This window comes from Phaethon aethereus (genome assembly GCF_964289735.1).
Source record: "Phaethon aethereus genome assembly, chromosome: 2".
NCBI lineage: Eukaryota > Metazoa > Chordata > Aves > Phaethontiformes > Phaethontidae > Phaethon > Phaethon aethereus.
Window position 1 is genome coordinate 147569599 of NC_138582.1, and position 23670 is coordinate 147593268.

Genomic DNA, 23670 nt, shown 5'->3' on the forward strand with positions numbered 1-23670 from the left:
TTAAAATCCAACAAATGGGGATGAGGATGAAGAGAAAAATAATGACCACATAACATTTGTATTCTGCCCTTCCCATGTATCTTTTATGCTAGTTGAACCTTTGTTCTTGGTGTAACCTGAAAAATCTCCAAATTCCAAGCTTATTTCACTTGTCTGAAGTAATTCTCATAGGGCCTGCACCAGTGAGCGATAAGAACTTCTCTTGAGGAACAGACAGTCCATCCGTATACTTTATGCATAACTCCATATTCTGTTTCCGAGTTTCCCTTTTATTTCTTCCCAAGTAAAGCTTCACTTTTCTGCGCAGCTTTCCAGAGGGTGAACTATGTGCAGTGCTGGCATCTGATTTGTTAAGCTTTTTGTTTATAGCAGTATCAGATACTTCAGCCTCCAGAGACACATTGTGCTGCATCTGTTCATGATTATCACATAAATCACGATGTTTCCTGACAAACGTGGGATCGGCGTCTGTTTTTTTCAAACACTTTGCTGGTAGAACTACTGCATTATTTAATTTTCGTTTTGGATGTGACAGGTTTTTGTCTTTTTCACCAACATCTGTAACTTGACTATGAGAATATAAAGTACACATGCCTTCCTGAAAACATTGTAAATTCTTTTCATTTAATTCTGGTTCCAGTATTTCTTTACTGAATGGCTCATAAACTCGAGACAAGTCCTCCACGTATGCTTTGCCATCTTTCTGAGGGGGTGGTTGTATGAAATTCAACGATACAACAGTGTCTTTTAAGTTTGCAGCACAGGAGCAATCAGTTTTAATATTTTCATCATTATTTCTGAACTTACTTTTTAGTTCTGAAGGTTGTGACAGATGACAATAAAGAAGTGAACAGACAGATCCAGAAATAGGGGTAGGTACTGGCACAGAATTGGGTTGTACTTCCGCAGGCTGGCGATCCAGTTTGAGTGCCCGCATTGCGGTATCCTTCCACGAGTAACTTCTCAATGAAATGCGTTGCTTTTTCAGTCGTTCTTTCAGCTCATCTGGTCTAGCTATCTTTCCAGTAATAGGAGAAAAACATCCTGTACTACATTTTATCCTAAAATGAAAGTGTTTAAAATTATTAACAAACACTTGAAAGATACATGGGTAACATAACTCCATATGCAACCGAATCTAGAAAAGCAACCAAACTGACAAAGCAGTTTTTGCTTTTACATTTAAACGAAGATATATTTAGGACAGCAACACACTATTTCTACCGGAACAGAGTGTCTTATATTTGAATTTGATGTGTTCTTATTGATTTCTACAGCACATAAAATTGTTTTAAAAATACATGAAGTAAGCAGTCTAGTATTTCAGTAAATCTCAATTCACAGTGGTATTAAGAACAAAAGAAGTTAAAGAATATAATGCAATGACTATAAATATTTACAAATATTCTATGATATATACACACAAAACTAGCATAATTATATATGATTTTCTTGACATAGTATTTCAAACCTAACCACTCTGAGTATTTTTAAATCCCAAAAGGAATAAAGGCTTGCCTTCATTAGTCTATCAGTTGTTCAACTCTTATTTGCATTTATTTTGATTTCACTGAGTATCTTTATTTCTTCAATTTATTTTTTTAAAGAAATTAGAAAGTTATTCCTTATCTCCCGACTCATTTGCAAACAAATCAGAGCAATCTTGAGTTGAGTTACTGTTCCACGTAATGAAGACACTGCTGTCTACAGTCCAAGACATGAAACAAGTCCTTCTCTCCCATTTAACCTTTTGAGCTATGAAGAAGAAAGGAAAATCTGTGTTCTTTGTCCAGCACAGGCAGGACAGAAGCTAAAAGGCTTAGAGTACAGATAGGAAGATCTAGATTAGACTAGGAAAAGTTATTCCACTGGTAAGGAAATCAGATTGACTGAGGACAATATAATTTGCTGTTCGTGGGCTACTAAGAATGTCAGAAAGTTTTTAGAGTAAGATGTCCAAACATTGCTGTCCTGTCAGCAATATTTTAGTACAGTAGATCTTGCTCTTCTGATGCTGACAGATAGGTAGGACAGCTTTTGGCAATTCCTTTCAGTCTCATTTTCCTGTAATGCCATCTTAATGTTTGGTGGTTTTCTCCCTAATTTCTGCTTTATAGAACTGATTTGCCAGTTACAACTGCATTGCAAATTTCAGTGATTTATTTCAGACTGAAAAATATGAATTTATTCTGTACCAGATCCAGAATTTCAGTACTAAATATCTTTATTGTCAATGTCTTAACTCACAGGGTCTTTAAAATTTAGAACATGTAACTTACCTTTTTATTTTTTTTTCATCATCTTTGTATTCAACAAACTCATAAACAAACTTTGAGATTATATCATCAACAACTTGATACTGTGTGCTTTGTGCAAAATCTCGGTGCTGTTCACTTTCAAGATGCTGGATCAAGAAAAACATGAAACAAATCTAATATTACATATATGGATATGTAAGTCAACCGTATGATATGGAGTAGTAAATGTATGTTAATTTATTACAAGTGTCTCTGAAACCTGAATTGCTAGTGCCTTCAGCATAGAGGCAGCAATCAAGAATTAAACAACATACAAGGGAAAAAAATACCCACTTGCTGATTTTTAGGAGATACATTCAGAAAATCCTTTAACAGAAAAAATATTATTAAACTAGCAGGCAGAAACCATTGTTGATATTACACTTAAGAGATATGACTGTTTCAAAGCATATACTTATTTTACGTACTGTTTGCAGATCTTCATATTTCTTCCCACAACATTCACAATATCCTCTCTTTTTTTTGTCCTTCTGAGGGAGCTGAACAGGAGTTCCACAGTCCTTGTCACTATTTACTTTGTTTCTGTTAACAGAAAAGATATATTAATGAGTCTTAAATATGGAGCTGAGCTCTATACTTGCTTTTCACAGTATGTTCATACTTATTCACTTAATTAAAAACAACAACAACAAAAAAATCTTTATTTCCCCTCAAGCTATTTACATTATGTTAGTCAATACTCAGGAAAAACAAAGAGAAAAATTATGCATTAATTAAAAAAATATTTACTACAACAAGACAGGCAGACCTAGTGGAACTATATGTAAACATAAAACATCCAGGTTAGTACAGATGTACTACTATCACTGACTCAGAGTACAATGCAAAATTGCTAAACAAAAAATCTCAACAAATCAAAGGATATATTGAAGTCTCTGTGCATAACTGATAAAAGGAGGTTTGATAAAAATCAAAATTAGAAAAAAAGAAAAAAATTCTTCTAACACCTCATCAACTGTCAGTATTTTTGGTGCCAAGAAAACAGGCAAAACCACTTGGTCTAGCAGATGACCTTTAATTCTTTGGTAAAAGTAAAGAACAGTCATATTTGTTGGTTACACGTAGCTTTTGCATATTCTAACCAAATGCCATTTCGTCCTGTTTTTCTAGGTACAGGCTAAGTGGAAATAGAAGGAAATGAACCTCAAGTTCTTCATGGAGATTAAAACATGAAGAGGTTTTCAACAGCTGCTGAATGACCTTGAGAGTCCTCATCTGGGGACAGCTACTGTTCGCTGCAATTCACTATTAAACCGCCTAAGGATGATATGCTAGGTGGTAAAGCAAAATCATCAACCTCTACTTCCTTTTTACTTCAGAGGAATAGTGCCATCTCCCTGTCTAGCCAAAAATCATTCTGACAGACTTTACCACGTATCTGCATAGATGTAAGCTCAGGACTTTACCTCAAAAAAACCTGTCCTGAAAAATCTCTAACTTACAAAACATAGCAATGTATTGCTCAGCATAATAAGTGTACACTGCTTTCAATCAAAGAGTCTAAGCTGGTACCTGCCCCAGCATTTGTTGGGTTCCACAGGATAGGCTCCATCTAACTGTGTACTTTTACTGTTACAGTAGGCTTTTCACCTTCCTTCTTTAGAACTGTCAAAATCACAGAGAAGCAGTAAAGCAGGATATAAGCAAAGGCATTTATCATCTGAAGATTGAATAATGTCTGCAGGTCATTGCCTGATGCAGAATCAAGCAGAACTTTTCTTCAACAAGCTTTTCTCACAGATAAACATAAAACAAGGAGTACTCCCCTTTCTCTCCTGAAAGTGACATTCCTCACATCTACCTGCTGAGTACGAGATAATCTCCCACCTAAATAACTCTTTCACAAGTGCCAACCTGAAAGATTAAATACAACTATTCATCCAAACATAACTCCCGAAATTTTTAGTATATCATGTTCCTTAATCCACATCAATGAAAAGGATATTGATCCCACCCCCCTTTTTTTTTTTAAATGCTTTAAAAAGAATGGACCTTTCTAACCCCCTCTGAAGAGATACAGCAGTAACCCTTGCAATAATATAGTATTATAGTTGCTTTGCTTTTTCATACTGCTACATTCATTGGAATTTAAAAAAAAAAATTAATCATGGCAACATCACATGAAAATCTCCAGCAATATAATAATGGTGAAGACTGGACAGAACCTGAACAGTTGAGAAGCTATTTTACAAAGAAAACAAGTGTCAAATCTAAGTAAGTCTCAGACCCAAGGACAGAAGAAAATCAGCGAAAGATACAGAAAGTTCCACACATAGCAAAGCTACATTTCACATAAATATCTTTAGTCTTTCATGTGAATCGATTTCAGAAGTTAATGAAAGAATCATTAATACTCCAGATATGCTAGCTAGAAGAAATTCAAAAGAATAGTTTGATTCACACAAAAAACAGATAATTAAGACTCCTAAGTACTTTGAAATCACAAAACTCATTTACCGAAAGTCCTAACTGCATCTAGAGTGCTCAAATAGAGCCTGAATGCCAAAATGTATCATACAAACACTTGCTGTAAGACCAACTGCAATTCTGCTGGGCAACTGGCACCCACCTTTCATCACTGAAGAGTTGAAGCAGTATTTGTGGAGTCTGATTTCTATAAATTAGACTTCATCAACAACATGCACTCTTTATCAACAATGATTTTGCACTGTACGACTGTATATCACTGTTTGAAAAACTTTTCACTGCCTACTTTCACATTATACTGACAAATATCAAAGAACGCTTAAGAAATCCACTTCCTGTAAAATACTTACTGGGTGGCATCCAAGATGAGGACAAAGAAGAAACCAGTGGCAGAAAGGAAAAAAAAAAATCTTATGCTGACCCAAAGTGATAGGAGAAGGCCGCATTTTTGAGTGTATGCATCTGGATGTCCAAAAAAGGACTAAAGACAGGATAAACAGGGTACAGAAAGATAGACAGACACCAATAGTTACAGTGCAGTAAATACATCAGCTGAGACATTGCTATTAGTATTCAATATCACACAAAATTAGAAGCAGAGCAATTATTCTAGAAGACAGTTACTTTAGAATACAATCCTCTCCTCTATCAACATTGCAATAACAAGTTTTCAACACACCTTTGCTTAGACTGAGTTTGCTTTTGACAAGAAGGATGCTTCTTATCTACCTCAAATGGACTATGCGGTTTTGGAACACAGTAGTTCAGAACTGGAAAACTGGGGAACTGCAGATAAAACGGTCGGTACTGGCTGTATTAGGCAAAAGAAAAGCATAAGAACCATCAGAAATGGGAAAAGGAGTTTATAGCACAAATTACAATCCGGTCAAAAATTCTTTAAAGAGTGTTTCTCTTTCACACATAATGTACACAGAATGCTAAGCACATAAATATCCTAAAATAAGTCATTCCTTCCTTCCCTCCCACAAATTCAATACTTTCACAAAATAGATTTGCCTTGAGTTTCCATAGCTGTCTTACGCATATATACACCTGGGGTATAGTGTTCACGCCTATTTATTGTTGAGAGTTGGGTAACTAATAAAAGTAAGAACAAGTTGGATGATGGTACATCTGTGTTCCCAAGAAGTAGCTATAGCAGTTCCTAACATCCAATGCATTAAATTTTTTTCCTGTTTTACCATTTGCTTCCTTTTGACAAATTTTTATCAATTCACCATTCAAAATATAAAACCTGACCTTTTCATTTTCTAGAAGGATCATTTTCCTGTACAGCATTGTACTTGGAAAAGTATCAGAACTAGCAACTGTACCATTGCTCTGAATATATTAAAAATATTTAAAATAGGGCATACCATAAGCTCACATACTTAATCATTTGACTGAAATGCTGATGCCAGAATTCAGTCTGATTTTTTTTTTCCCCCCACATTACTATTATAAGCTACCCAAGCAGAAGAAAAAGAGCAAGGCTGGAAAACACAATAGGACAACCAAGCATCTTTTTCTGCTTCTGAACTGTTATTTATGTTGCATAAACATTTAAACATTAAAAACAATTGTTTATGTTACATAAACACTTAAACTTGTGTCTCAGGTGTTTGGTACACAGCTACATTCAGAAGTCAAATTCACACGTTTATATATAAATTTCCTATAACAACTGTGTTTGTTCAATTCTCCCCATTATCCTCATGTCCCTCATACCTATTACACCAATTCACAGTGTAAGACCAGGTTTAGGTCTCTTTTTGTAATTCAGGAAAGTGTCAAAGAAATCAGGTCAAAGAATTTGGAGCTTATAAACATCATCACAAAGCGGATGTTAGTTAATATAAAGGTGCAAAACATTCTGTGCAGAACTGCACTTTTTGATAATTCATTGTTCACTCAACTTCTGGCAAACTGGTATTTCCTTATATAACCAGGTGTGATCAATTACAGGACCAGAAATATATGAAAATTTCAAAGGCTGAAAATACCAGATTTCATGCTACTGTGGCTCTTGAAATCAGATTAAAGCTTATTTTCCTTTTAAAAAGAAATGATTGAACAAATTTCAAGGGAAGATTTGAACTATAACAACTTCCCTCTCCTTACATCTAAGCAGTCTCTGCAGGAGATGAATGTTATTGAGTTGGGACTACAGGACTGGAATTTTGTATACAAAGTTTTATTGGCCTTTTTGGCTATAGGATTTGGATCTAAGAAAAAATGTCAATGTTCAAAGCCTCTGTGTTTCCTTTTCATTCCTTGGCCCTTGGCAGGAAGTAACCCAAGGAACCCACTTCCATGGTCTGCAAACTGGAGCTACATATTAATTTTCCACTTCCATTACCTATTGCAAATATTCCTTACTATATTACTACCTGCTAAATCTCATTCAGTGGCTACACACAGATACCTACCCAGAGCATGCAGAGATGAAAATTTTCTACCCTAAGAGGACAGTATACCTGGCATCTAAAGTCAGGAAGTCAAAGAAAACTGAAATCTGAAGGCCACTTCCTCAAGGCATACTAAATGTTTAACTACTCAGTTTGAGAACCACATTATTGAATGTATGAAGAGAACACTTACCAACTTCTATCTTCCACCTTGACAAATGGATTTTTCAGTCTACCTGCTCAAGGAGGAGAAAACGAAATTAAGAGAGAAATACTTTTCTTCATTTAGCAAGTTACTCCAGTAGCAGACATGATTTTAGAACTCATTATATACATGTTTTGACAAACTCTTGATTTCCATGAAGTTTTCCTACATGCTTTTCTTAGACATACAAATTAGAATACAGCAGCACACTTGGCCAGATAAGAACTGTAATACATTAAGCGTTCAGAATGTAAGGCAAAACAAAAAACTCCACAAATATTGCAATACTTACTTCTGGACTTTGAGGCAATAACTTGTTTTCCCTATTGAAAAAAAGAGAGAAGGTATAAAAATCCCTATGAATATTATCCTAGATTTTATTAAAGATTTAGCTGTAGCCAAATTAAAACTATGAGGGTCTCCCTGTGTTAATCACGACAAATAAGCTCATTAGTACTTCAGAAATACGGTAACATGTTTCACAAAGAAATATTTCTTTCCACATTTTAAAAAGAAAGTTCTCCTTGAGATGTTTCAATTATTTTTCCTAAAACCAACCAAAAAACCCACACAGGTAAATTTCTTCACTTTCTCTCTCTCCTCCCCCAAAACACCTTGCCATGGTTCAAAGTTGATTCTTAGATACAGGTAACATTTTTACAACACTGTATAAATGCTAATTAACTACAAGGTGTAAAATGCCACCAAAAACTGCAGATAGCAACTGTCTCCAATTAAAACAATTCTTCTCGTTTGAATGGATTTACACAGGTTGTTTGGAGTGCAGGAGCAGCTAAAACAGTTTCAGTGTCTCTGTACGTCACACACTAAAATTTGGAGAAATCGGGATTTTTCACATGCCAGCTGCATATTATTGGCAGAATAGCTCCAAGATGCTTTATGCTAGTTCTTTAAAAGACTAGGAAGGAAAAGATTCAGAACTGAGCAACGGACACAGATTCCCTACAGACACCTTCTTCAGAAACATAACTAATTCTTCAAAATGGTCCATCAAAAGGAAAGGGTTTCTAATAACTGTGTCATAGGAAAAATTATACAACGCAGTTTAACCACAGTCTACATCATACTAAAACCAATACAACCAAGCTACTTTTTTATTATTGATTATTTTTGAGACAGGCAGAATGGAAATTTCAGACAGTTCGGTACTTCTGATTCTTAGATATCCTTTGAAGAGCAAAGGTCTACACATTATTTATCTATGCTACTACAGATTTATTTTTGAATAATGCTGAAATGTATAGTGAATATTTTCTATTTTTCAAGGATGGTTTTTAAATCAATTCATAAAACATAGTGGTCTGTAAAAAACTGAACATGAGCAAGACTATTAAAATAAAATCTGTAAACTTCACAGTAGCTAGTATTTAGTACACCTCTCAGTTAATGAAACAAATGGCATTTTCTCAAATGATGAAGTGCCACTTACCACATCTTTAAAAGAACTGCCTGTTCTTTTGATTAGGTAGAGCTCCTTTTTCTTTTGTTCAATGTAATTCTTAACATCTGGCAAAAAGAAGGAGAATTATACTCATCTGAGTTTATTTTTGTATGGTTGAAGTAATTTGCCATTTTTAATATTTTGAATTCATCAAAAGAATAAATGAATGTTAAAGTTCAAGTTAGGCTTCATCAAACAAAAAATATTTACCCTCAATATGAAGTATCTTCACTCCCCAACTCAAAGCATTGGATAGTATACTACCAGAGGGGATTAAGTCCTGCAAACAATAAATTATATTAATAATTTTAAGCACTATACAGCAGATTATGTAAAATAGTTACAAATATATTACATGTAACATGAAAGCTGAGATCAAAGCGCAGATGCTTTGCTTCGTGCCAAACAAGTATCACTCTCCTAAACTGACTTATCCATTTCCGTGTCATAGCACTTCACCATCAAAATATTGTATTTAACCTTTCATCAAGCCAGAACAGTTACTATAAAACATGACAATAGAGAACAAAGATTTGAAGACAGTGCATTTATATATTTATTTTAACTTCATAAGCACCACTCAAATACTAGCAATACTAGCAATCCTGATAAATTATAATACTAGTCATAAGACTCCACAGATTTTCAATTCTTCAGGAAGTAACCAGAAAGCATGACCTGACAGTTTTACTTAGGACAATCCCTCAACTTCTGCCTGAGAATTCCATGAGGGAATTCTCTCTTAGACCACTAAAACCATTCTTACTATTGGTTTTCCTCTTCTAGCAAACAAGCAAAGTTTCTCAAGCACAATTCATTGACTACACGACTTACCTGCTCTTTGATTGCTTTTTCAACTAAGGCTTTTCCTCTGCTCATACGTACCTATATTAAAACAGAAACACATTTGTAGCAAGTTAGAACTCATTTCAAAAAACCAAAAAGGTAAGACAACTTACATTGTTGCTAACAAATACATATTTTAGCTATGATAGTCTCCTTTTGGTTACTGTACTTCCATTTTTCATTACTTCACATCTTCCCCACAAGGTTAGAGTTGATACAGTCAGGGAGGGACAGGGGACCCCAAAGAAGTAGCCGTTTTCAACCACAGGTCACTGCATGGCTGAAGCAATGTTAGTGCTGGAACAACAAAGACGGTGCGAATAAGCAGCCAGTGGCACGTGCCAAAAAAAATGACGTTTCATCAGCTGCACTTGTGCCAAATTAAGCTAATGGTCATGAATATATTCATAGCCTCCATCTTATCTCCATCTTTTCTACACCAGTGCATCTCCTTTTGTACTGTATGCTGTTTATTCATAATGAGCATGCCTTTACCTATCCAGGTTATTTGCAAAATGAGGTAATCTCACCCATGCAATGTAAAGACCACCCCACAGACCGGCTCGCAGTATTGCTTCTAAGTAAGTACCACGTATATAGTCCGGCTGATTGTTTCCAACTGTATTTTGAAAGGACACAAGACTTGCCCATATAAGAAACGTCACGTAAACCTGCACAAATTCAGATATTATCTGTTGCAATTAACATGATCCTCTAAGAAAGAGCTCAGAAAAGCTTAATATACATAATGTTCAATTTTAATTATTTCCTTGAACTACTGTCAAAGAGTTCTTCTGTAGATATCTGCGTTAACAAGACCACAGCAGCCAGATACTAATTGGCTGTGTTGCTAAAGAGGCAGGAACCATTGGATGCCATGGCAAGCCTATCCATATTGATCCAGCTGTCAAACATAACAATGACAATGTTTAATTATGTCAGGCATGCTATATTAGAACAGATTTTAGTGTAGTCTGCTTATTTGCAGAAAAGGCTCCTTTGTTTAATTAGTTTTTGAAACTTTGCTTCATTAGTTTCAGTTACTTAAGTTTAACAAGTTAGCCTGAACTAGTTTAAAAGCATGTTTGACCTGTTTTTAAAAAAAAAAAAACAACAAACAAACAAAAAACTTAATCCCCCTCCCCCCCTTTATTCACCCAAGGAACTGTTGCCTTCTTTAGGAAACAAAATAGGAGAAAAATTATAAAAGCATACCCCATGGGTTGTACCTGATTTGCAGTATTTTTACTAAAAAACTTACTGTATCTGCTATCTTAAATGAACTTCCATCATGTCGATCTTTTCGGTTGCTAAGATGAGGTGAACTATTTCCTCCATTACGTGCAGATTCTGGGCTAGGAACAGGAGAAATCTGACCAAGAGTTGGTGCAAATTTTGCCTCCTTTTTATTAGACACCAGGTAGCTGATATCTTTACTAAGAAAACTCTCCACTCTCTAAATATAAAAATATAAAGGAAGTAGTTATTTCAGGACAATAAATGAGTAACTCAATTTTAAATTGCATACTTCAAAGAACAGTGACAAAACTTCTAGAATAATTAAGTTCAAAAACACTGAATTAACAATAAGTTTTTTCCTAAAGATCTGGATGACAATTACAATGGAGCTGAAGTGGCATCTTACCAATCACAAATTCTAATTTCAATTTCTTAATTTTGTAATCTATCAGAAAAGCTTTGCTTTGTTTCAATTATTATCATTATTTGAACCATCTAGCTGTAATACTTTCCAAACAGAATAATAATTCAAACATTGAATTGAGAAATAACAGAATAATTTAAGGAAAATCATGGTTTATATAATTTTATATAACAAAAACCACACAGAAGTGTTTAGCTAAACTTAGAGGCACGTGTATGCAAATGTAATTTACCATTTGCATGAAGCTATACATTCACTGAGTTTAGAACCAGCAGAAAAATTAAAACTTCAGAATAGTTACCATGTTTCATACCTACAGTATTTATAACACTTCTCAAAAAACATAGAAGACTTAAGTAGATTCACATTATTTTCATACTCAGAAAGACAAAATATGCAATTATCCTACACTTATTCTCTTCCATTTTCCTCCTTCAGTCTTTTGTTACCAACTGTTGTGTGATTATCAACTCCATTTGCCTTATTTCTTGACAGTGTATGTAGCTTAAAATATTTTCCTCTTTACTAATCAGTATGGGCAGCACAAATCACACAGGCAGCAAGCTTGAAACTGTGCCTTCCAATTCTGCGCTACGTTACCTTTTTACAGAAACGGGACATACAGAGAGGCAAACTTGAGTGCACTCCACACAAGTAACAAAGAAACACATGTGGTAGTTGATCTTGAGGGTGCTGAGCACCTCAAATTTAGGCATATACTCCTCAGAATAAAACAGAAAAACTTTCAGTGTTTTATTTGCAACCTTACCTTTCACATATGAATTCCTAAAATTGTTTTAGAGAGAAAGAGAAAAGATAGCATGCACTCATTTAAAGCTAAATATAAAGAGATGCATCTAACTTGAAACCATATTATTGCTATTCCTTTCCTCTACTTAATTTTAGACAGCATGTTGATTTACAAGTGTGAATTTCATAAAGCTGCTCAGCACTCCTCTGAGGTCAAAGAAGTATTGCCAAAGTAACATTCTGAACAGCTAGCAATTTAAGCAGATCCCTTTAGCCTCTGTGGTTAAAGGGTGTTTAATACTATAACGGCCATGATTCCTCTACACTAATTCAAAATATTCAACTTTAAAGTGGACTAAGCAATTGCATTGCTTGTGTGTTACTACGATATCCTGCACTTGCTTGTATCAAAGCGGTTCTTCCATACAGAAGAGAGAATTAGGACAAAATGAAAGTACGAAGATGCTTGTAAAATTTATTATTTAAATTAGAGTATTTGAAAAATAGTCATTAACATTATCTGTGCGGAAAATACTTACTGAAGTTACTGACTTTTTAAGCATATGCAAAACACTTCCTCTAATCTCTTTCAGGTTCAGCTGAACAACTTTAGTTGTAACATGTAAACATGCCAATATACTCAGCAGCAACAGGAAAAACAAATCACCTCAAACAATGAAGGTTATTATATTTGGGTAAACTTTTAAGCAAATGAATAATCTACTGAAAACAAACTTCTATTATAAACACTTTTGTTACAATTAGCAAAGCACCTTCTAGCAAAAACACCCCCCACAATAATTTGTTGATAAGTTACTAAACATTACAACAAGCATAAAAAAAATAAAATCCTGTCACATATAAAATACAAGTAACATTAAAATGCAGTCACAAAGAACATGGAAAAGGCATCCCACATGTGCAGATTTTCTTCATAAAAGTCTCTTCTTATTAACTTACCCCTCCTAGCTCTTTGAGGTCCTTTCCTATTTTTTCAGAGATCACATTTGATGGAATATCGAGGTAAAACACCTTCCCAGTGAGTGGCTTATACTTAAGTTTCTCTGGTTTTCCTATATCTTTTTTCACATTTGTCAGAGAAGATCTTATGTTTTCTGTTTTTGCTTGCATTCCATCTGCCGCAGAAAGAAAAGGGAATTTAAACAGGACTGTGTTTTATGAACTGTGTTTATCTTTTTCTTTTCAAAAAGCAAAGTTCCTAAATTACGGAAGTGAACAAGGCAGGCTTCCATGTAATATAGGACTTTTAAAAAATAGCTATATGTTAAACATGTCAAAATTAAGACATTAATAATATCACATATGCCCTTAAAAGTGTCTTCTTAAAATCATATATTAAAATGGACTTTTTATTTCAGTTGCTATACAATGCCATCAATTTTCTCACCCAGTTTGGCAAGTATTTGCTGTCTCTACCACAGTATATACACTGTCACAGCCACTGCTAATCACAAGAACACCATTTTAGAACAGAATCTGCCTCTCTCTTACTCATCTGAAACCAAAAGGATGCATATAGACTCATTAGAACAAAAAATGGTCAAAAGTAACTGAAACAACAAAGAACACAAGACCTAGATCCTACTATTTATCTAAATTTTGAGCACCCACCTGAGATGCAGAAAAACTAAGCTTAAAGTTCAGAACCATTCTAGTTATTGCCACTCTTTCCATCCCAGTGAATTTTACTCTAAAACTAGGAAACCACATACAGCAATTAAACTGTGTCAAGGAACTTCCCTGATGCCCAACACAGAGCTATCCATGCAGGTCTAACTGTCAGACACCTAAATAAGAAAATTTAAAAATTCAGTCTGGGTGAGAAATAAGCCTCATTTCTCAAGGGAAATCTTGGAGTATGGTAGAGTTCTACAAGAACATCAGCTCAATTCTGAGTAGCAATCAAGAAAGAAAAAAAAAAAATCAGAAATTGCTAAGAAACAGAAAATAAAATGGGTAATTTTATTATGCCACTTCATAAATGCAGGACTCTCAGTTACATGTTAAATACAGCCTGCAAAAACAGTAACAAGGATGATCAAAGGCATGAAGAATGACCTTGTAGATTAAGACTTTGTCAGTCTGTAAAGTAAATTATTTAGGGAAAAAAGAATACAGATATACAAAATCAAGAAGAACACAGAGAGAATGGCTAAACAGCCTATTCCAGTAGAACACCTACAGGGCACCAAACAAAATTAGAAGTCAGGTACAAATGAAAAACAGGAATTGATTCTCAATGCAACAGGGCAACCCTGTGTAGCTTTCTGCCCAAGAATGTTGTCAATACTAAGATGCAATTTCTAGGGGAGGCCATACAAGTACAAGGAAGAGGAATACCTTAAGGGGTCCTAAATGCTCAGAAGTGACATGCAACTCATGAAGTCGCTATAGCTAAACGTAGCTGGAAACTAGAGTACTATTATTAGATAAAAATAATTATACCTTCTCTCTCCTTACATACTTCCACAGGAATCCACTTACAAGCAATGACAGCAACAGAATCACCCAAGACTTGCGTATCATTAGTTTTACATCGTCTTGTCTTCCTCACTGACTGACACCCTACTCCTAGCTACTTCTCTTCTGGAGAAGCTCAAAACAGACAATGAGGGCTGCGGCAGGAAGAGAGCAGGCCTCTTTTGTAGACAGAAATCCAACATGCAAACCAGTCCCTCCATTATGTATTCTCTCCCTCCCTGACATGGTCTTTGATGGGTGAGGTAACAGAACCACCACTCACGCTGCAAGATTCTGTAAGTAATGGTTATGAACACATATAAGTGAAGCAGGAACAGCAGTCAGGTTTGTAGAATCTAGGAGACCAAAAGAAACAGGAAAATGAGGAGGCTTAGGAAAGTGTGATTTCGTCAGAATCTAAACAGAAAAGATGAATGATAAGCAGGTGTGCAAGTGAAATTCTGTAGATGACCAGGGATCAGATCTGCTGTTACACCCAGCACACACATGTGATGGCCAGGGCAGCTCAAAAACTAACACACTGAATACCGGAATCAATATTGGAAAATAGATACTAAATATCTTAGGGATAATCACAAGTTTGCAGTGAGTTACCAGTACTGCAGTATCAGTAAGGAGTCTCTCTTGTAAAGCGACTGCATTTTAATACCCTGGGCCTAACGTGCTGAGGAGGCCTTCCACACATGCTCCCCACACCAGCGAAGATCTGCCTGGGTGGAGCAGTTTGCACAGCAGCGGCCTAGCGAACTTCAACACACAGCTACTAGTTACTTTGCACTGCAAGCATCTTGTAAACCACAACAAGTTACGTAGGTACAATGACACACTTTCACGTTTAGTTCCCCAAACCACGCAAAGGGTATCCACCACTAACAAAGCCAGCCCACGGCGTGCTTACTCCCCAGTCTGACAGAGGCAAGAGGCCCAAAACCAGCGCCGGGCTGTCCGCGGGGCTCACAACCACAGCCGGGAAGGCGGCACCGCCACCAGGCCGCGGCTGAACGCGATCCCTGGACCCTGGAAAAGGCCGTTCCCCCCCGGGCCACCCCCCGCAGCTTACGGGCACGCGCTCCTCTGTCGGTGGCCTCCGCGGCGCTCGGTTTCATCTTCCCGCGGAGTCACATCTTCCTCTCCGCCCGCCGGCAGACCTGCAGGGGTTCAAGAGAGCCGCTAAGCTCCCCGGCACCCAGCAGCGCCATCCCCGCTCCCCCGGCGGCTCCAAGTCCTCCCCTCCCGCCACAGCGCGGCCACCTACCCTCCGCCCCATGCTCCCGACCCAGCCGCTGGGGCCGCCACGGGTGTCCGGGCGCTGCCCTTGCCGTGCCGTGCCTCACCTCACCCGGCCTTCCCGCCTCCGGCAGCCCCGTCCCGCCGCGCGGGGCCGCGCTCCTCCTCCCGGAGAGCGGCGGCGACGCCGCGGTCCCAGGGGCGGCCGGTGCCTCGCCACGGGCCGCGCTTCACTAACGGTCAGCCCCCGCACGCGGTGGGGAAGGGCGGGGGCCGGACGCTGGGGGCGGGAGGAAGGAGGCAGCGCGAGGCAGGGTGAGGGGTGCGGGGCAGCAGCGTGATCCGTCCCGCCCTCCCCTTCGCGGGAGGGAAAGGGGACCCTCGGCGCAGGGGGGCTCCGCGGGGGCGGGAGGCGGGGTGCTGCCTCCGTCCCTCCCTCCCTCCTTCGTCCCACCTCAGGGGCCGGGCCGGGGCGGTGGGCGCTCGGCGCTCTGCTCAGCCGGGGTCCCGGGGAGGTGTCGCTGCGCCCGGCCCAGGCCAGGCGGGGAGGCCTGCCGAGGAGCGACCGCGCGGCTCAGCCACCCTCGGCGGCTGCGGGCGCGGTGGCGGCAGGCCGGGCACTTACCCGGGTCTAGCGCCTCCCTCCCCCGGGGCTGCCATTCCCGCCCTCCCCGGGGCATTTCCCGGCTCAAGGGCAGGTGAGGGCGCTGGCCCAGCTCAGGGCACGGCCTCACAGCCTGCGGCCCTGCTGGCACTTGCGGGCTGGGGATGTCCCACGTTTTTATTGCTGCTTATGAACGGGTTATATATGTGACTCTGGAAAGTAGTTTTGTTATAAGTTAAAAAAAATACTAAAAAAGACAACTGACCCCAAACTGGTAGAGGTGACTCGTATGCAGCTTAATCTTTCTTATGTTTTACTTGAAATTTAGTGAAAATAGTAAAACATTAGTGTTCCTGTAGATCAAATAAAAAGCTTGTATCAATGCAAAAAAAGTCATGACTGCACTTACGCATGACATGCACTTTGAAAGATACACCCTTATTTTAGGATTTTATGTCCTGACTTTGTTACTTTTTCACCTGCTTCCCTGGCTAGTTACAGATACTGGGAAAATAAAATCTTATTTTTAGATGCTGTGCATACATTCCTAAGGTATTGGAGCCTTGCCTATGCAGCCATACAGCAGGCTTTGTTCAAGAACATAATATTTAATGGTAGCATTAATACTAGTTAGTCACTGTTTATTGCATGAGGAGCTTGCCAGGGTATATAGTCATCACTAGTAGGGCCGTGACTGTTGGATCAACCAAGAGACCTCTTCTGGATTTTGTCACAGGAGTGACGGAAGCAAGAGGAGGGCTAGACGAGTTATTCTGCCGTGACACAGTTTATGGGCCACAGGCTGGGAATTTGTCTTCGTACAGATTATTTACATGCTCCTAAACCCTTTGTTGCAGCAAGAGGTAACACATATTAAATATTTAATGTGGTTTACAAAAAATATAAACATTGTAATTCATGTAAGAAGGATTTGGAAGATTTATTGTAATTTAGAAAACTCATTTATAAAACATGGCACAAATAGTCTGATTTCAAAAAATTATTGAGATGCTTGTACACAAGTAAAAAACTAATATTTACATTATTGCTGCTTATACGTAATGTATTAATGAAAATTTAAAATATTTTTCCTTTGCTTTTTCTGCAAGTTTTGAACATAGTCTTGCAATATGTTTGTCTGTTCCTTAACAGGTTTTTCTTCTCCAGGAATAAAGCCATGGCTGAAATGAGTGATAGCAACTTAGATAAAACAACCATTATTCAGCAAGCAATAGCTTCTTGTTGTGGAGCTATAATTACATCATTATTTGGTAAGGCAAACTATCAAGCTTGCCACAGAGAGAATCTCTGCAAAGTGATTACTCTTCAGTTTGACTCAGCATGATGTCTGCATATATATGGTTTATAAATTTCCACTAACATGTTCAACAAGGATGTTTCTGGGTAGTTTTCTCATAATTTATGGTATTTTAACAAATGTGGTTAATTGAAGTCTTTCCCATCCCTGATAGTCTTTAACCATTTCTGAAACTAAGAATAATTTTTATTAACTTTTCATTTCTATGTCTTTTTTTCCCCTCGGTATAATAATTCATTGCTTGCTTTCTGCCAGAATAAAAATTAATAATAATATTTAATTTCCATACTTCCTGCTGCTTAAAAATAGATTTAAATAAAAGTCTACAAAACACAAATCCTGCAAGACTGGCCCGTGTGAGATGTCTCCTTCATGTTACCACTTCAATAGTAACAATTTATTCTGCTGTGATGTCTTACATTGTCAAAGTCTTTTACTGGAGGCGAGGGGCTTTTCCCTAAACATTGCTTTTAAGGACTGCTTTTTGTTAGGCTTTTAACTTCTGGATAGCCTGTGAAATTAATCTTCTGCTTATTTGGTCATCTTGCTCAGGACCTCCTTCCCCATGCACACCCAAGGAGACACTGGTTGATTAGATTCAGCACTTCATATCCCTTGGCGCTCTCCAAGCTCATTAGCTTGTACTTCATCTTTCAGTTCGTTTTTGGCTTAAGATAGCCTTTGATTCTGACTTTTGACACAGATTATGCTGCAGGGTTATGTACGATTTTCTAAGCACGATTTTTCCCCCACAAAATTCCCAAATTTTTGCAAAATACGATCTTACCAGGAACCTGTCAAATTCGTAGTCTTTTTGGTCTGTCTTTATACTACGTGTCCTGTGATGTTAGGTAAAGTAGGAAGCAAAGCTACATCAGCCCTGTGGCATTCCCAGGATGGATTCCAACTGTGTGTACACAAGATTCTAGAACAGCATAAGGTGTATTGGTATTCAAGACCTCAAGAGGTATAGATCAGCTCCTTTCTGAAGTGGCAGCTGGGAGATCAGTGGCTAAAATGCTACTAAATGCCAAATTTTAAGCAACTGAACTGAGCTGCAGGGGTCACATTTAGATCTCTACATTTAGATATGAAAATGTGAGCCAAGTATTCAACCTCCTGTCAGCTGAGAGGCATCAACAGAGAGCTAAGGTGTGAGTCAGTTGCCTGTGCATAGGAGTGTGTTCAGTGAGACATGTGCTAGAGTGTTTGACTTAGCCTCTAGCTACTGCTTGGTAAGTAAGGCTGTAGGTCCTCTGTCATTTCTGTCAACTGTGTAGGTATTTTGGATACTTTAGAGACTCATACGGCACTGGCTGCTTGTGTGTAGGCAACTGAATCAAGCCCTCAGTCAATATAGTCAGTAGAGGCTGGTCCAGCTGACCAGCCACTCTAGTGTTCAGCATGTCTAGACCATAATAATTATAAGGGCTGGAGTGGAAGCAATGAAATGTTCACTAAACCATCATTTACTTTTCAAGAACTCTAAAGTTTTACATCTTTGCACACAGCAAAGAAGGAGTGTACATCATGAGTTTAACGTTTTTCTTCTGAACATCGCTATTACAGTCAGTTTGTTGAAAAAGAATAAACACATGAAAAATGCTGTTCACATGCTTGAGGCCAAAATCTGATCTCACAGGGCTTGTAGTATACCACTTATAAAAGGTTAGCAGCAGAGTATAAAAGCACAAGTTTTAGCACTTTTAGACAAGATGACACAATGGTTTTTGAATTAACTTTGTGTATCTCTAATATTTGTTGTCTGTGCAACTCGGTGAATTAGAAAAGTTACATATGGTCACTTGCAAACTGTGTAGGATTTGTAGTTTTCCCTTTTCCCTCTGTCTGATTACATTGTAAAACAGGTCTCTCACTCTGGAAAAAAAAAAGTTGTAGGAGTTCATGGTAAAGCATCTATACACTTCTGCATTTTCAGGGCATGCAGGGTGTTTCTAAATGACTTCTTTGTTTCATTTTTAGTAACTCCTTTTGATGTTATCAAAACTCGACTGCAAGCCCAGAGTAATCCATTCCCCAAAGGTAAATAAATGTGTAGTGTAGTGGAGGACACAGTTTGCTTTTTGCTGATGTGTTTAGCTGGTAGTTATCATAATGCTGAGCTACAGAATGTTTCTGTTTGTTTCACAATAGTTATGGTTCCCCCCCCCCCCCATTTAACGCTGAAGAAACAAGCAACACAGCAATATATACTGAAATTGCTAAAGAAAGAATGTGCCAGTGAACAGACACAGTGGAAGAAAAATCCCATCGATACATACCATTTTAAACAGGCTTTTTTCTGTCTTAGTATTTTCATTGTGGCAGAAAGTACAAATATTACTGAGTTGATTTTTAAAAAAAACCTATTAATAAATACCTAAATATTTCATCAGAGGGCTAATGTGATTAGGATGCTATATCAAAGTTCATCTCCTCCAGAATCTAGAGACTTTCGAAAAAGAGTAGTAAGTCTTACTTAAGTCTTGCCATGCGGGTTCTAAATTGATGAAGACATTGTGCATTCAAAGCTATGCCAATGATTCCTATTATTTAGTTGTAAATCATAAATGAGATTTAAAAGGAAAGGAGATAACTGATGTTCTGTGTTGTATATGGAGATGAATATTTGCAGTCACACTTGCTGTAAATCAGGAGAAATACTTGTGCCTTCTATCCTGTTTTTTAAGTAAACTCTAAACCCTTCAGAAATCTGAAAACGTGAAGCTTGAAGTATGTTTTTGTAATGGCAATAACATTTTATCAAACAGATTCAAAGTACATGATGTAGAAGAAATCAGAAACAAGTAGAGGGGATGATCTAGTGTAAATACAGTCTAACCTGAGTTATAATACCTCCATTGTAATGTGGATGCTGAGGCTACTTAATCAAAGATGTAAAAGTCTGAAAGATGTTCACATAGTTACATACAATAGTGACATTCAGGTCTTGCTTTGTTTTTAGCTTTCAGCAGATGGTAGTATAACATAAACATGTCTCCTGGAGCCTGTGAGGGCAGTTTCGTTTAGTGTGGAATTCTGAGGAGTACATTTGTTCCCTCTTGTCTTTTACGTAATTTGTCATCATTGACTTTCCCAGATTATTTTGCCCCTCTGTGTCTAACCAGAGATAAATCTGTGTTGCCATTATATCCAATTTGAAATTGCTGCTGAGTAAGAACAATTTTACAAGCATTAACTATATTCTTATACGCCATTTTATTAGGAAAGTGTTTTGTATACTCCAGTGGCCTTATGGATCATATATGTGTTTGTGAGAATGGGGAGAGCAAAGCATGGTATAAAAAACCTGGGCATTTCAAAGGGACATTGGTAAGAACATTTTACATTTATATAAAACTATACATTCAAAGCATTTTAAGTGGCATACTGCAAATTTATTGTTTTTTTCAAGTTCTAGTAGAGTGTTATAATTTGAGAGGATGTCCGTGTGGTTACACTGTGTAATTTATATGGTGATTAATGATACCTTCTACTTTCTACAAAAAACTATATATTCCTTCCTTAAGATGAATAAGGGGGCAGCTGCACAGCACTCCTCACAGGATACTGCCTCTGATTTTATTTTCCCCGCCTGAGCTATATTGTCAATGGTTGCTGATTGCAGGTACTGATTTTCTGTACCTGCTTACAGCTCTTCTGTCCACAGATCTCCCAGTGTGCTCCTGAGCTGAACTAACAATGCAGGTGGTGTTTTAAAGTTAAGTTAATGTGTCAAGTTCTGGATCCATTGAAACTTGTAGGACTAGCATTTTACCCAGACACCTGAAGCAGACTTGGTGTCAGACACTGTGGTACCGCTTCATTAATCAAGATTTTGTTTGACTCTGCCATTAAATTACACGTTATCAAGGTTTTTTCAGAATTAAATTTCTGAGAGTGAAATGTTCATGCAAATGATTTCTTGAGCAGTTTCACAGTATTATTTTAAAAAATTATTTCATAAGTTTGAATTTTTTAATTAACTTTACCATATTATTTCTAGAAAGTCCCTTAGTTTTCTAATTGACATGATTTTATGCCTATTTTTGCTGTGCCAATGTGATTCATAAAGAAGAATGACTATCATGTCATTGGATCTCCTTTCATTTTTTTAAAAAAACAGTACTGGGCAATTGTGCAGTAAAGAAGATTGTAGTGGGCATGGTAGGTTGCCAGTGTACAAATGTTTTACTATATTTGCCCATATAGTTAGTAAGGTATATAAATATGCTGCTCAGTCATTGGATGTAGTTACGTCTTTTCTCCAGTCTTTTATCTATGCCTTCCTGTAATGTAAATTTGTTGAAGCTGTAGTATAAACATATAAACTAACTAGTACAGAATAATTTGGAGAAAACATAAAATACCAGTATGCCATTTTCTATCTTTTTTTTTTCTCTTAAGTGTAATTTTTGTCAAATCATGTTAGAATCTTTTAGGGTTTCTTGCCTCCTTCTTAAAGCTCCAATCTGTTCAAGTCAGGATTGCTTTAATAAATCATATCTTTGTTTTCACCCATGCAACTTTTCACCTCAGTGGATCTGTCCATCAAGGCTGTCTCCTCTAAAGCTATTTATCTTTTTCTTCCTGTGAATCTTTTTTGTGGTCTGTCAAGCTCTGTATCTTTTGAGTCTCTGTGATAATGTCTGGTCTTAAGCATATTCTAATTCATCAAACCTCAAACACTTCCCTCAAATGTTTAAAAAAAGTAGGTATCCTAATATTAGGGAGTTTGTCTTTTTGATGGTGATCTCAGTTGAATGATCTTCAAGGTTTAGTGTTCCTCTGCTGTCAGTGGTCAGGGAAATATATGGGACAGCTGTGATATCAATTGTAAGCTTCCAATATATACATTGCACATATATTGTCACACTGTTGTCAGAGAAAGCAAGTATTGAAGAATCATTGAGAGTAAATTGCTATTTCATGACCAGAAATTCTATTATGTATTAAAAAAATATTTTAGTCAATTATTTTGGGGAAGTTTCCACAAGTTTTTGCTGCACTGTATTAGTTCTGAAAATAACTTATTCACAGGGCTGTCAGTTAGTGGTAAAAACTTACTACTTTGGTCTTCTAAAGATGAAAGTAAATTCTTCTTGATTTCAATCACACAAATATTTCTGTTCAGCTCAGTGGAACTATTTGTGTGATTAAATATGATAGCTAGTGTAAGCAACTACAAAATTGGGATCTTACAATGATAAGCCATTTTAGAAAGATACATCTTTAACACATTAGTTTTGTGTTCTGTCAGCTAAAATATATTACTGAGTACAAAAGTTTGTAGCTAATCATTGCTCTTTGCTTGGTTATATTTTTAGGATGCATTGGTGAAAATTATTCAAACAGAGGGAATTAAATCACTGTGGAGTGGACTTCCCCCAACACTGTAAGTTGAATGTTCTTTTTTTTGGTAACATGTTATGAAGTATTGTTAAAAAATGCTTCATTATTTAGACAAATTAGTATGTTTATTTCTAAGTGATTTTGAAAATTTGGTAAATTTTGAAGTTACAGATAATGATGTAATCAGTTCAATGAAAAACATCTAGAGACAGTATAATTTTTGCCAGATCTTGAGATTTCTCCTTGCAACTTCTTTGATATATTCTCAATAGTTAAGCAGGAACATCAGACTTTTCATTGTGCCTTTCAGAGGTGGTATCTTTACTGTAGCTGTCCACTTGATAGCATCATCGAATCATAGGCTCAAATGTGATTGTTAGAGAACGCTAGTCAAATATCTATCAAAGATATTTGTTTCCACAGACACTCTATAGTGGGGCACCTCATTACCCTTACTTAATTTTTTTTTAAACATCTAACTAGAATCTTCTTTACTCCAAAGAACTTTATTGGTTTTTATCCTGTCCAACTTTGTCACGGAAAACAGATGTTTCATTGTCTTTCTACAAGAGCAATTTACATACTTAA

At 37.2% G+C, this 23670-nt stretch overlaps 2 protein-coding genes across 2 annotated transcripts in view; one reads left to right on the forward strand and one right to left on the reverse strand.

The window, feature by feature from the left end:
- Nucleotides 1-16085, reverse strand: DBF4 (DBF4-CDC7 kinase regulatory subunit; the record flags this gene model as incomplete). The annotated part of the gene is given in 13 exon segments (XM_082015310.1): nt 1-166; nt 168-1061; nt 2280-2404; nt 2726-2840; nt 5401-5556; nt 7347-7389; nt 7651-7681; nt 8809-8885; nt 9031-9100; nt 9655-9705; nt 10928-11122; nt 13040-13215; nt 15642-16085. Coding segments are annotated over 13 exon segments (2145 nt in total). The 5' UTR covers nt 15688-16085.
- SLC25A40 (solute carrier family 25 member 40) overlaps nt 15847-23670 on the forward strand; it is a gene marked incomplete at both ends in the record, with an annotated part of 22926 nt that continues 15102 nt past the window's right edge. Inside the window, 5 exons of the mRNA XM_081996513.1 lie at nt 15847-16130; nt 17565-17683; nt 19714-19773; nt 20957-21063; nt 23058-23125. Of these exons, the coding sequence (XP_081852639.1) occupies nt 15847-16130; nt 17565-17683; nt 19714-19773; nt 20957-21063; nt 23058-23125 (638 nt within the window). The remainder of the gene's footprint in view (nt 16131-17564; nt 17684-19713; nt 19774-20956; nt 21064-23057; nt 23126-23670) is intronic.